The 13,243-nt window shown below is 44.1% G+C and overlaps 1 protein-coding gene across 1 annotated transcript; it reads right to left on the reverse strand.

Annotated features, from left to right (window-relative positions):
- Positions 1-2,038: 2,038 nt before the first annotated feature.
- On the reverse strand, positions 2,039-12,962 carry MUC21 (mucin 21, cell surface associated). Its single transcript, XM_032424724.1, has 4 exons — positions 12,596-12,962; positions 12,066-12,356; positions 2,808-3,799; positions 2,039-2,458 (listed from the first exon to the last, which is right to left on the reverse strand). Exons 1-4 carry the CDS (start codon positions 12,960-12,962, stop codon positions 2,270-2,272), a joined length of 1,839 nt encoding a protein of 612 aa, XP_032280615.1. The 3' UTR covers positions 2,039-2,269.
- Between the last annotated feature and the right edge of the window lie 281 nt (positions 12,963-13,243).

Below are 13,243 nucleotides of genomic sequence, written 5' to 3' on the forward strand. Positions count from 1 at the left end.
TTCCAAACTACACACACACTCCAGTTGCTGGGAGTAGCGATACTCACAGCCTAACCATGTGAATTAATCACAGGCTAAATTGTTTACTATGCTTTTTTGCCTTTCCATCTTCTTCTATGTTGAAGTGCTCATTGCTTTGAGTCATTTGTTGTTTATCTTTGGAAATCAAAATTTTTATTTAAATGATATGCCTGGTAATAATATTTTAGTAACTTTATTGAAATAGAATATACAGACCTTATGGTTCGTTTGTTTAAAATAGATGCCAGTGGGGGTGCCTGGCTGGCTCAGTTGGTTAAGCATCTGCCTTCAGCTCAGGTCATGATCCCAGTGTCCTGTGATGGAGCTCTGTAGGGCTCCCTGCTCAGCAGGGAGTCTGCTTTTCCCTCTCCCCCTGCCACTCCCCCCACCCATGCTCTCTCTCTCTCTCTGCGCTCTCTCTTAAATAAATAAATTCTTTAAAAATATAGATGTCAATGATTTTTATTATATTTACAGAGCTGTAGTTGGTGAACCCTTTCACTATGCAGATTTAAACCTTCTCTATAGTTCTTTTACTTCCTCTCATCCATCTCTTTGTTTTTTCTCTGTTTTGAACCTTATTACTTGCATGTTAGTCTTCCTGAATTTATTCTCCAAGTGACTTCTATTTTCTGGGCGATTTTCATCTCTGTATTGTTTTGTATAATTAAGCTATTTTTCCCGCTTGCTCTTCCAGGTTACTAATTTTATCACAACAGTGGCCAGCCTCTTTCCATTTATCTATTACAATTTTAAAGATTTTATTTTATTTATTTATTTGAGAGAGAGAGAGAGCACAAGAGGGGGTAGGGTCAAAGGGAGAAGCAGACTCCCTGCCAAGCAGGGAGCCTGATGCGGGACTCGATCCTAGGACTCCAGGATCATGACCTGAGCCGAAGGCAGTCGCTTAACCAACTGAGCCACCCAGACACCCTATCTATTACAATTTTAAACTTGAAAATTCATGTTTACAATTTTTAATTATCTAAATGGATTCCCTTGCCTGACTTTCACAGTATGCTTTCCACTGTTTACACCAGTGGGAGGCACCTTTTCAGGCTGCTCAACTCAGCTTTTCCTTCTGGTGCTGAATCCCTTTAAGTGAAATGGTGATGATGATGGGCCTGCATAGGGCTTAGCATAGCCTCATTGATTAGGATCAACTGATTTGCTCACACTAGAGAAACCCAGTAAGTATCAGAAGGCAGAGCAGTTTCCACTGCTACAAGTTGGGGTGAATCCCCCAACAAACTACTAATCCTGTCTGAGGGCTCTGTCCTCGATGGGATTTCTCTCACTGCCTTGTGGATTTGGAGCAACTCAACCTTCCAAAGTAGCTCCCCTCTGTCCTTCAAGACCTGTAGGAACAGGTAGGCCTCACCCCTGCACCCATGAAAGAGATGTTCAGCCCTTCTGGGAGGGGACTCATGAGAATCACAGGCTTTACCACAGGTGTCTCTGCTATGAGCCTCTTGAAAGATTAGACCTTGGCCAGAAGGGTTAAAGCCGGAAAGTCTTTCCTTGGTAAAAGGAAACTCTCTTCCTGCTTCTGAAAGGAGCACTGTGAGAGAGAAAATGTCAAATTGCACCTCTATTCTGACAAGTAGGCCAGGTCTAGAGCAAATGTAAATGCCCAAGAAACTATGATTTAGAGTGAACATGCCCTGCCCCATGGCACATGTCTGCCTGTCTGCCTCATCATGCTCTGGGTTCTCCATGTACCATGACATAATCTCTGTGTACCACAGGCCTAAGCAGTGAGCCTGTAGAATCCTGGCACCTGCCCTCCCTTCTCATCTCTCCTAATTCAATTCCCCTATCAATCTGGTGAGTCTCAAAAACACAGTGTTCCTGCTTGGGGCAAGAAGGATTAGAGGAAGGGGACAGGTAGGAATGAAATCTCTGGATTTTACTGTGGAGATTGTGAACGCCAAGTGGGTTCCGGCATGGAGGTTCTCTCATATAACAGGGAAATTCAACTCGGCGCTGTAGACATTCACTCATGTGCATACACAGATTCTGTCATATATTTCGTTTGTGTTTATTTCTTAGCTAAATGACCAATAGAGTCTCCTCTTTCCACAGTTTAGTAAAAGCAAGAGACAGGGAGTGTCTTCCCCAGGGCTGTCAGAGACCCAAACAAAGCTGGGAGGGGACCACTGGGGACAAATGAAAGGACACTCAGGTCTCTGGTCTCCCAGGTTGGCTTTCTCCTTGAAGAAGGTGGCACTCTGGCTTCAGGGGCCATTCAGGGCCCATTGTATCCCCTTCTCATCTCCATGGCTATTGAGGATACTGGTCTCCTCCAGAACCGGTTAGAGCTCCAACTAGGCCTGTGGTGGACTCCGTGATTCCCTCCAGGGCCCGTGCCAAGGTTGGGGCCATGGGGATGGTAGACAGCTGTGTCAAAGACGTTTCTCAGGGACAGGGAATTTCTCTAGAAAAAGAAGGGCGAATCATTTCAGAATCATATCCCCTTGTCCCGAGCCTTAACATGGACTCCTTCTGGAATCTTCTTCCCCTTCATATCATCTCCTTCACCTAGTACTCCTTCCTCTAGACTTTATTCCTTCTTTTGGTCTTCTTTTCCCACAAGTCAATAGTTCCCTCAGCACATTGATTGACTCTTCCAGTTCTAACTTGCTACTTCTCTTTAGTAACATTCTCCTGATCTTTCCTTCCTTCCTACCCACCCCCAAACTTGGTGGCCCTACTATTCATACCCCATTTCCTTATGTTCCTGCTACTCCTTCCCCCAGACACTTTCCTACATATTAGGCACTCACCACACAGATGAAGAGCCCAGCAAAGAATCCCACAGCCACTACAACCGAGACCAGAGTAATGAGGAAGATTTCCCATGGTTTCAGGGACCCACTGGGTGTCACATCATTCACTGGAGTGGTAGCGCTCGTGCCAACCCTATTGGAAGTTGTGTGTGTTCCAGTTAGAGAATGTGTGCTAGAGCCTCCTGTGATTGCATTGGATGCAGTGTTGGCAGCTGTGCTGGTCCCGCTGGAAGTCACACTGGATCCAGTGTTAACAGCTGTGCTGGTCCCACTGGAAGTCACACTAGATCCAGTGTTGGAAGCTACACTGGTCCTGCTGGAGATCACACTGGATCCAGGGTTGGTAGCTGGGCTGGTCCCACTGGAGGTTGTGCTGGATCCAGTACTAGAGACTATGCTGGTCCCACCGGAAGTTGTACTGAATCTAGTGCTGGAGGCTATACTGGTCCCACCTGAGGTTTCACTGGATCCAGTGTTCATAGATGTGCTACTACCTCTGGAGGTTGTGCTGGATCCAATGTTGACAGGGGTGCTGGTCCCTCCAGAGGTTGTGCTAGATTCAGTATTGGAGGTTGTGCTGGACCCACCGGAGGTCACACTGGGTCCAGTTTTGGTGGCTATACTAGTCCTGCCAGAGGTTGTGCTAGATTCAGTATTGGAGGTTGTGCTGGGCCCACTGGAGATCACACTGGATTCAGTGTTGGAGGCTGTACTGGTCCCACCAGATGTGCTGGATCCAGTATTGGCAGCTGTGCTGGTCCCTCCAGAGGTTGTGCTGGATCCAGTACTGGAGGCTGTATTGGTTCCCCTAGAGGTCACACTATATCCAGTGTTGGAAACTATACTTGTTCCACCAGAGGCTGTGCTGAATCCAGTGTTGACAAATGTGCTGGTCCCTCCAGAGATTGTGCTGGATTTAGTGTTAGAGGTTGTAGTGGTCCCACTAGAAGTTATGCTGTGTTCAGTCTTGCCTGATGTGGTTGTTTCACCTGCTGATAATCATAAATGATGACAAACATATAAGGAGCATAAGTACTTTCTGGTTTAATGCTTGTTTAAATTCATTACATGGGTAATTCTATTTGATGCTCACTACAGCCCTATGAACTAGCTACTATTATTATCAACAGCTAAGATGAAGAAACTGAGGCTTAGAAATGTTAATATTTGCCCTTATTTATGCAGATAGTAAGTGGTAGAGCAGGAATTTTTACTTAGGGTACTGGATGTGCACTTTCAGCTACCATGCTAAATTGCCTTCCCCACCCAGCCCCAATACCAGGGTTACATAACCTGGTTCCACTGGTAGTAAGCTTATTCCATATTCTACTATATAAGATCCAATACAGATAAGAAGTATTATAAAGGAATTGCAAAGCCCTGTGAAACTAGTATATATTGATTAATTCATTCTTAAAGTAGTATTGCTCCCTTCCAAGAAAATATTTTTCAGTGTTATTCAGAAAACATCTACATCGGAATTGTCTGAGTAGCTTGTTAATAATAAAGGCAAACCATTCTAGATTAAATGAATCAGATTTTGAGATGTGGCCTTTCAACAAGGGGCTGGGTGAGTCTATGTGCTTTCAATTTCCAGGGGCTCCTGATGTCTATGGCAGAGGCTGGAGAAGCACAAGTCATATGTAGCTTAAAAGTATTAGATCTCCCAGGATAAAGGGCTGTAAGGTATAGGGAATTTTTTCAACCTTCTTGGAGACTCAGACAGAGTTAAGGTTGTGTCTGTTTTTTGCCCGTCACAACACTGAAGGACAAAGATACTCAATCTCCCCCAGATAACCAAAATTAATTTGTGGCTCCTATTACCACTAACTGGAACATGGGTGCCTATCAATTCATTCCACACACGTGTATTTTTTTCCTTGGGCCTAATTGAACTAACATAGGATTAGAGTTTTAGCTCTATTTTGGGAAGGCCCCCATATCAGCTGTGTGGTACAAATAGGCGTTAAGATCAGAATCATGAATAAAACTAAAAAGAAACTGAGATGACCAAGAGTAAGAATGACACCACAGTCAACGCTTCCCGTTCTTAGTAGTTAAACCCCCAGCCAACCACACAGGTTATTATCATTTTATAGATGCAGAAACTGAGGCACAGAGAAATTAAACAACTCACCCGAAGTACACACACACTGTTACAGTGGAGCCATGATCCATACACAGGCAATATGAGACCAGAGTCTACAGTTTTAACCACTGTGCTCTGACTGCCTCCTGGGTGACACCTAATTAGACTGAAGTGATTGGGGTAAAACAATGATCCCCACTCTATGGAAGAGCTAGTCCTAGCAGTGGTCAGCATCCCCCAAAGCACCTTGAAGGTTCTCAGATCACCCACTTTTAAAGGAAATCACTTACCAGTTTCTAAAAGTAGGAGATGCAATAGTAACCAATACTTAAGGAGAATGTTTCCTTTCTGCATCTTTATCTGCCTCATTGTTGGAAAGTATGATGCCCGAATCCCAGCTGTGACCAAGATCTAGAAGGCAAAGAACAGGATTCTTGAAAAAGGAGAGTTCAAGATGAAGAGATAAATACTGGAGCTTCCGGGAGCTTGGGTCTCCTAAGTACTTGTTCTTGGGAAGAACTTTGAGCTTGGGTAGAAGACTGGAAGCCTGGGTTCCTTAAGCTTCCTCCATGCAATGTTATTGCCTTTTTCTTTATTATGGAAGAGCTGCAGGGACCTTTATAGCTTCATATGTGTTGGGGAGGAGTTGGGAAATTGACTTGTTCTTCTGCCAACTATGAGCAGTTAAAAAACAATACTGAGCTTGAGAAGGAATAGACTAGGGTCAAGAGGAAGGTGAGAAAGGAGAATGACATGATCACACTAGGCAGGGCACTGGACTGGCTGGATCAGAGCAGGAAGTCAAATGGTATGAAGAGATCAAATTTGTCAGAGTGGAAGGGACCCACCCTCTAAGGCAGGGATGGGGCCAGAAACCTGTTCTACTGCAAGACTTCGTTTTCTGGTCAAGAAGTTCTGTGTGCCCACTTTGGTAAGGAAAAAGCCCTAATGAAGTGAGCTAAGTGGGTGGTACCCTACATCTCTGAAGCAAATGGAAATAGGAGACTCAAAAGAGAGCAGTAACTAGGGGTCTGGGCTTCTGGGTTATAGGCAGAAGACAGATGGAGCATTTCTGGGTATGCAGTAGGCACTCAACAATGCACATTGAATAAAGAGGGGAAGGGAGATCCAGGGGTTGATGAAGGCATCTTTGGGGTCTCTGGGGCATGAGGGCTGAGGGCATGGGGAGTGTTGAATGTGTAGAAGAAGCCATCTGTCAGACTCATAGCAGGTGAAGGGGTGGTATAGGGTCCCCTTCTGATCCTCCACCATAGGAATTTCCCTCTTGTTTGTTTTCAGAGAAATCTGTGGGACCTTGTCTGCCCTGGAATCCTTCAGATGCTCCTTCTCATCAGCCTAATGAAACATCTCTCAGTAGGGTATACCACAGATAACACATTAGGAGACTTCAAGTCTGTTGGGGGAGGGAGATATATAGTCTGAGTCCTCTAGAAACTTCATGCTGGTCTGGACAAGGATGTAATAGCAAAGGACACACAGTCAATTAAACAAGTATGACTGAACAGACCCAAATGAGGAGAGGGTTTTGGGAGTTCATGGGGAAGGCATCTTGTGGTCAGGGCCAGGGGGTTCATAGATGGGAGTTTCAGTGCACAGTCTGTGTGACCAAAGTCAGCTGTTTTCATTACTGTTAATGAGAAGCTTTGTGGAAGAAGCAATATCTCAGAAAGTTTATTTGTGGGTGAACGAGTATTCCTGACATTTAAGACCTGTTTGAAAGAAGCAGGAGGTAGCTAGAGACATGAAGGAAGTTATGAGTGAGTCTGAGAGTCAGGAGGGGATGGAGTGTGCTGGAAAAGGCTGATGCAGATCTGCCTAGTGGCTGTGAGGCTGAAGCAGTTCCTGAGGCTGAAGTGTGAGGAACCATTCAATGACTGGCTGGGCTTTAGACTCCTAGCAATTGCATTTTATGGCTGACAGGCCAAAAGCACTCTAAGAAATCCTTTTTTTCTTTTTCCCTCTAGAATTATTTGGAGGCAGAGGTCCTGAATTCAAGTCCAGATTCCACCTTCTAGACATAATCCTAAAATTTTTTTGCATGCATACTTATCAGAGACTATATGTAATTAGTATCTTTACTGTCCTTCAAAACAGCACAAGAACCTTGGAACTTTAATAATTACTACCCAATTCCCAACTCATACCCTAATCTTATCAAGTGTTTTAATTCTGTCTTGGTTTTTAATTTCATGAGAGATTATTGTTATCTGCTTACACACCATAAGCCAGAACATAGTCATACAGCCAAAATAAGCTGAGAGACTGGAGAATATGGTGAGTAGCCGAGTGGGCATGTGCTTGACTACAACTTGAGAATATGATTGTTAAAGATGGAGAATGGATATTAGTGGGCAATCAGAAAGCTATGACACACATTTAAACCTACTTGCTTTATATTCTGTATTTAATAATTCCAGTACCTCCAGTTTTTGTGGATCTGATCCTGCTGTTTTGTGTTTTGTTTCTTGCTGGCTTTCACTGATGCTTTATGACTGAGATGGTTTTACTAGAGGTTTATGGCTGAGTTTATTTTTCTTGTGATGTTATCTGTAGAAGTACTTTGAAGCCTAAGATGAGGGCATGATCTTCCACAGAGAATTTGCATGTTTTGGCCAAGGATATGGATGCATTACCATTTGAGGATTCTCATAAATTAAATGATAGGCTTGAGGTCTTTTGAATAACCCATGATTTGGAACTACAAACCATGTAAAATATTGTTGTGGTTACAAGTTATTTCTCAAGAGATACTTCCCTCTCTCCTCCCTTCCCCTTTACAAAGTTTAGAGACAGGTAATTTTGCTTTCATTTCCTTAGAGGAAGAGTGTGTTTATTTTTAGCTTACACTCTCCCTGAAGGTTTCAGATTTATGGGAGGGTCTACTGCGAGAGTCCCCACCCACGCTGGTCTGACTGAGGCTGTACTACTTGAAGATTAAGTTCACTGGGTTTGGCAAATGTTGACTTTAGTACTCCTCTTACCTCCTTGGGTTCCTACCTTAACTAAGTCTTTAGTTCTAGCATTCCTTACTTTTCCACCAGCTCATTGACTCATTTAAGAAGATATTTTAAAAAGTCATCTATAGTCATCCATTCCCATTCAAGTACTGCCTAGAAGTTGACAACATTGTGTATTATAAGGCGTTTTAGAGAAGATGGATGCCCTGGTTATTAAAGCTGATTTAATCAATAAAATCCACATATAATCAAACAAAAAAAAGATATATTAGTCCACCATTTTAAGTTTTTCAGGGTATTTTAAGTCAACACACCTAGAGCATCACAGAGCCAGAAATTTAAGTTCTTACTGGATTGATTTGAGAAAAAAATGATGGTGTATTTAAAAGCACTAGCATGGTGTTTGGCACATAGTAAGCATGCAATTATAAAGGGCAAAGGAAAAAACAAAAAGAAAAACATAAAAACATATATATATAGTAGCCAGTGTATTTTAGGATTTCAATTTGTACCACATCCCAGTAATTTTCTCCTTATTGTCACATGGCATTTGGAAGAGACAAAGAAGGAGGGAAGAAGAATCTTCCCAAAGATGAAGGAGACCTGGAAAACAATGAGTGGTTCTAAGATGGTTTCCTGTCTACCTAGTTTGTATGATTTGAAGCTACAAACCTAGACAGATATTAACTGCACTTAGTGTGGTGATCATTTCCCAATGTATACAAATATCGAAACATTATGTTGGACACCTGAAATTACTATCATATTATATGTCAATTTTACCTCAAAAAAGGAAGGAAGGGAGGGAGGAAGTGAGGGAGGGAGGAAGGGAGGAAAGACGAACATCAGATCAGTGAAGATCAGGCTGCCAGCTGGTGTTTGCCAAATGCCCGTTGTGTACCTCTCACCAATCAACTCCGTAGTCAGGATTTCTGTCTTTCTCTCTTTTGTGGTCTTTATATCATGCTATGTGAGAAAGTAAAAACCAGACTGAGAGAGTAACGGTCTGCACTGCCATTCCTCAGGCTGGGATGACAACATGGGTAAAGCCAGCTGCAGGGTTCACGGGAAAATATTTTCCCCAAAGACACACTGCAGTTGTAAACCTTCATAACAGCTCCCTTCTTTCAGTGACTTGCTCACTCAGTGATTTTGTCAATGAAAAATGTGATTCTCTAAACTCATAGTCTATCACAAGTTTCCTGTTTGAAATTATATTCGTAAGAAGCAAATGTCCTATTCTTGTCTGGAGAATCTAAGTTACTTTAACACAGAGAAGCAGCTTCAGTTTCCAACCCAAGGGCAGATAAGAGTTTCTGAATACAGTAGACCCTTGAGCAACATGGGTTCAAACTCTGCTGGTCCACTTATACACTGAAGTTTTTCAATAAATACAGTATAATACTGTAAATGTATTTTCTCTTCCTTAGAATTTTCTTTTTTTAAGATTTTTAAAAAATTTTGTTTATTTGAGAGAGAGCACGAGCGAAAGAGGGGCAGAGCACAAGCAGGGGGGAGGGGGAGGCGAGAGGGAGAAGCAGGATCCCTGCTGAGCAGGGAGCCCAGTGCAGGGATCGATCCCAGGACCCTGGGATCATGACCTGAGCCAAAGGCAGACGCTTAGCTGACTGAACCACCCAGGCGCCCCTAGAATTTTCTTAATAACATTTTCTTTTCTCTAGCTTACTTTATTGTAAGAATACAGTATAATACATATAACATACAAAATATGTGTTAATCAATTGTTTGTTATTGGTAAGACTTCCAGTCAACAGTAGGCTATTAGTAGTTAAGTTTTTGGGGAGACACAAATTACACAGATTTTTGACTGTGAGGGATGTCAGTGCCCCTAACCTCCACGTTGTTCAAGGGTCAACTATAACAGCATTCCCCATCTATTGTAACTTTGTTATCTCCAAGGAAACTGAGTCCACTTCACATTCTGGAGCTCCTGTTGACCCTTGTACTCATCCTGCTTTGTTGTAAGCTTACTAATACTCTGCTGCATTTAACTTTTAACTCTGCTGCATTTAACCAAAACTTTTAACTCTGCTGCTTTTAACCAAAACTCCACACTCCCCCAACACTATAATGACTCTTTTCCTTAGTTTGGTACAAAGCTCCTTAGTCCAACTCTGGTGTACAGTCTCTCTTGTTGCAATGAGCCGATAAAGCTGATTTGTGAGGCTAGAGGTATGCTCCTGATGCTCTTATGTTGACTGGGCTAGGATGTATGTGACTCTCCACACACCGCTCTCTTGTTCTGAACATCCTAGTGGTCCTATTCTCATTATTCTATTCCTACTCATGATCCATCATGTAATTAGTTCCTCCATCTCTACTCACAGTAACTTACCAGGCAAAAACTCAGTCCCACTAACACCAGTACCCACCACAATTACAGACAGAGAGATGAGGATGATGCCCCAGGGCTACAAATATCTACTTGGCTTAGTCCCATGTTGGCATTTGGCTCATGGTAACTGTGTCCGTGCCCGTGGTGACTGAGTCTATTTTATGTGAAGTGTACTGCTTCCGGGAGTGGTAGTTGGCTCCTGGGTAGATCTCATCCCGGTGTTCCTGGTATTTGGAACAGAGCTGATAGATGGTGCTCCAAAAGCGGATGTGCCCAGGTCCGAGGTATTTGGGTCCATCTCAGGGACAAAATTCCTGGTAGCAGGGGATATGGAGTCCATTGCAGGGGCCATGGTGACAGACATGGGGGTGGTTGGTCTGGTTCCAGTGGTCCTGGTGCCTAGGAAACAGATCACATGATATGATGCATTTATAGTGACAATAATTGGAGAGGAGGCAGGTGTACTTAGAGCAGAGGGATTGATCTAACACACTAATGGTGGTGGTGGTTTGAGAAGAGCTGTTGTGGTGGGAGGAGAGATGGTGGAAAGTGATTCACCTGAAACCATGAGGGCCTCAGAGAGAGGTGAGTGTCTTAGAGAAGAGGAGGTAGGCTATGTCCACTGGTGGTGCTGGTGATGGTGGAGACTAAGATTGAGGAAACGTGACTGGGATTGATTTATTCAATTTTAGAAGTGATCAGCCAAATAGGGAGGGTAGGCTGGGATAAGAGATAGGGTCTGATATTCTTATAATGTACTCACATTTAAGGTATAAGGCCATTGCTAGAGGAAGGGATGATGGGATCAGATTTACTGAGGGTGAGACAGTGGCCACGGCTGGGAGCACAGGTGACATAATCTAACACAATCATGGTGGTCAACAAAGGTGAGGTGAGTGTGCTCAGAACATATGTGGAAGAACCTGACCACAGGGAGGAGGCTGGCCCTAGGGAAGGAGAGGCTGGACTCAGAACAAGGCGGGAGGACCTAATACCTAGAGCAGGTGGCATCAGCAGCAAGGGTTGTGCTTAGACTGGAAGTGCTTACACTGATACAAGAACAGTGTCAGTCACTGGAATGGCACTGGGTAGCTCAGGACAAAGTGGGTAGAATCACATCCAGCATGAGAGCTGATGGCAAGTGCAGAGGTGGTTTTATTCGGAGCATGTGCCAGAGATGAAAAAAATCATTTTTTGGTCTTAACCAAACTTGGAGCAAGGGTTGGTAAAGGGTCATCAGATGGTAAGTTTTTAAGCTAGTTGGGTCACAAAGTCTCTGCCACAAGTATGCAAAGTAGCTGGAGAGCAGCTATAGATATAAAGGAGTACATGTGGCTGTGTTCCAATAACACCTCATTTGGGAAAACAGGTAACAGGCCAGATTTGGCCCATGAAGTGTAGTTTGTAGTCCCTGGACCAGGGCTCAATATATTGAAGATGGGATGGCAGTGTCACAGGTGGTGGGTGGAACAGAGCTGATTGTGCTTGGCATGGAAATGACAGTATCTGACAAATTAGGGTGTTTGTCACAGAGTTAAGGTGAGTTCCCTCTAGGCAGAAGTGACGGAATATAATTAACTTGTGTGTTGGGGATGGGGGGAGAAACTTGCAAAGAAGTGTTTCTGTTTGGGTTGGAAATGATGGACCCTGAGCAAAAGAAGGTGAGACCAGAGTAGAAATCAATAGGATTCAAGAAGAGAGAACAGAAGTATATCTAACAGGAGTGATGGCTTGACTAGAGTCTAGAGCAGAAATGACAGAAACAGGCAAAAAGGTGATGGTTGACACTGGAGGTAAGTGTGTGTGCTTAGAGAAGACGTGGTGGTCAGAACCTGATACAGCTGTGTTGGTGATGGACTGAGTAGAAAAGTCAATGGCCTTGATGGGCACCAAGGTGATGGGAGAGACCATTAAAGGTCCAGAGACCCTGATAGAGACTGTGGGGACCCCTGAGGCAGAGGTAGAGGCCAAGGTGGGTGATGAGGCCAAAACTAAAGATGTGGTGACCTCTGAGGCTGTGGTGGGTCCAGAAGGTGAGGTGGAAGCTTTGGTGTCCCCAGAATCTGTGGAAGAAAATATGGTAGGCCCAGATGCCGAGAAGGAAACTATGGGGCTCTTAGAAGCTGTGGTTGAGACAGTCAGGGTCTCTGCAGATGCTGGAATTATTGTGGAGGTCACAGATTCTCCAAGTGTCACAAAGACTTTAATAGATTCTGTCAAAGCCACAGTGCTGTCAGAGAGATCAGTCCAGATCTTAGTGGTCTCAGCAGTGATGGTAGATGCCATGGTGGTCTCAGAGAGGTGGTGGTAGAGGCCATAGTAGTCTCAAAAACTGTGTTCTTAGAGACTGTTGTGGGCCCACATATAATTGTGGAAGCCATGGTGGTCTCAGAGACCTTGGTAGAGGCCCCAGAGGCCTCAAAGTCTGGGATAGAGGCTGTCATTGGCACAGATGCTGTAATGCTGGACTTGAGGGCCTCAGAAGTTATTTCAGAGACTGGGATAGCTGAAGAACTTATGGTGATTTCAGAGGCTATGCTGAAGGCTGTGGTTGGAATGGACATTGTGGTGGAGGATGTGATTATCTCAGAAGCTGTGCTGGGAGCACTGGTGGTCTCAGAGGCTGCAGTGATGAGTATGGTGGGTACAGATGTTACGGAAGAACCCAGAGTGATCTCAGAAGCCTCAATGGAGATGATAGTGGTCCCAGCAGTGATGGTGGAGACCATGGTGGTCTCAGAGGCTGTTGTGTTCTTAGAGCCTGTGGTAGAAGCTATGAGGAGCAGAGATATTATTGTGGAAAATGTGGTGGTCTCAGGGACTATGCTGAAGGCCACAGTGGACTCAAAGGCTGTAGTAGAGACTGTCACGGGTAGAGATGCTATGGTGGAGGATCTGGTGGTATTAGAAGTGGTGGGAGGGACCATAGTGGAGTCAGAATCTTTGGTGGTCTCAGAGGCCTGTGATGGCTTCAGAGGCTATGGCGAAGAATGTGGTGGGCACAGATGCT

The sequence above is a fragment of the Phoca vitulina genome, unplaced genomic scaffold (genome assembly GCF_004348235.1).
Source record: "Phoca vitulina isolate PV1807 unplaced genomic scaffold, GSC_HSeal_1.0 scaffold31, whole genome shotgun sequence".
NCBI lineage: Eukaryota > Metazoa > Chordata > Mammalia > Carnivora > Phocidae > Phoca > Phoca vitulina.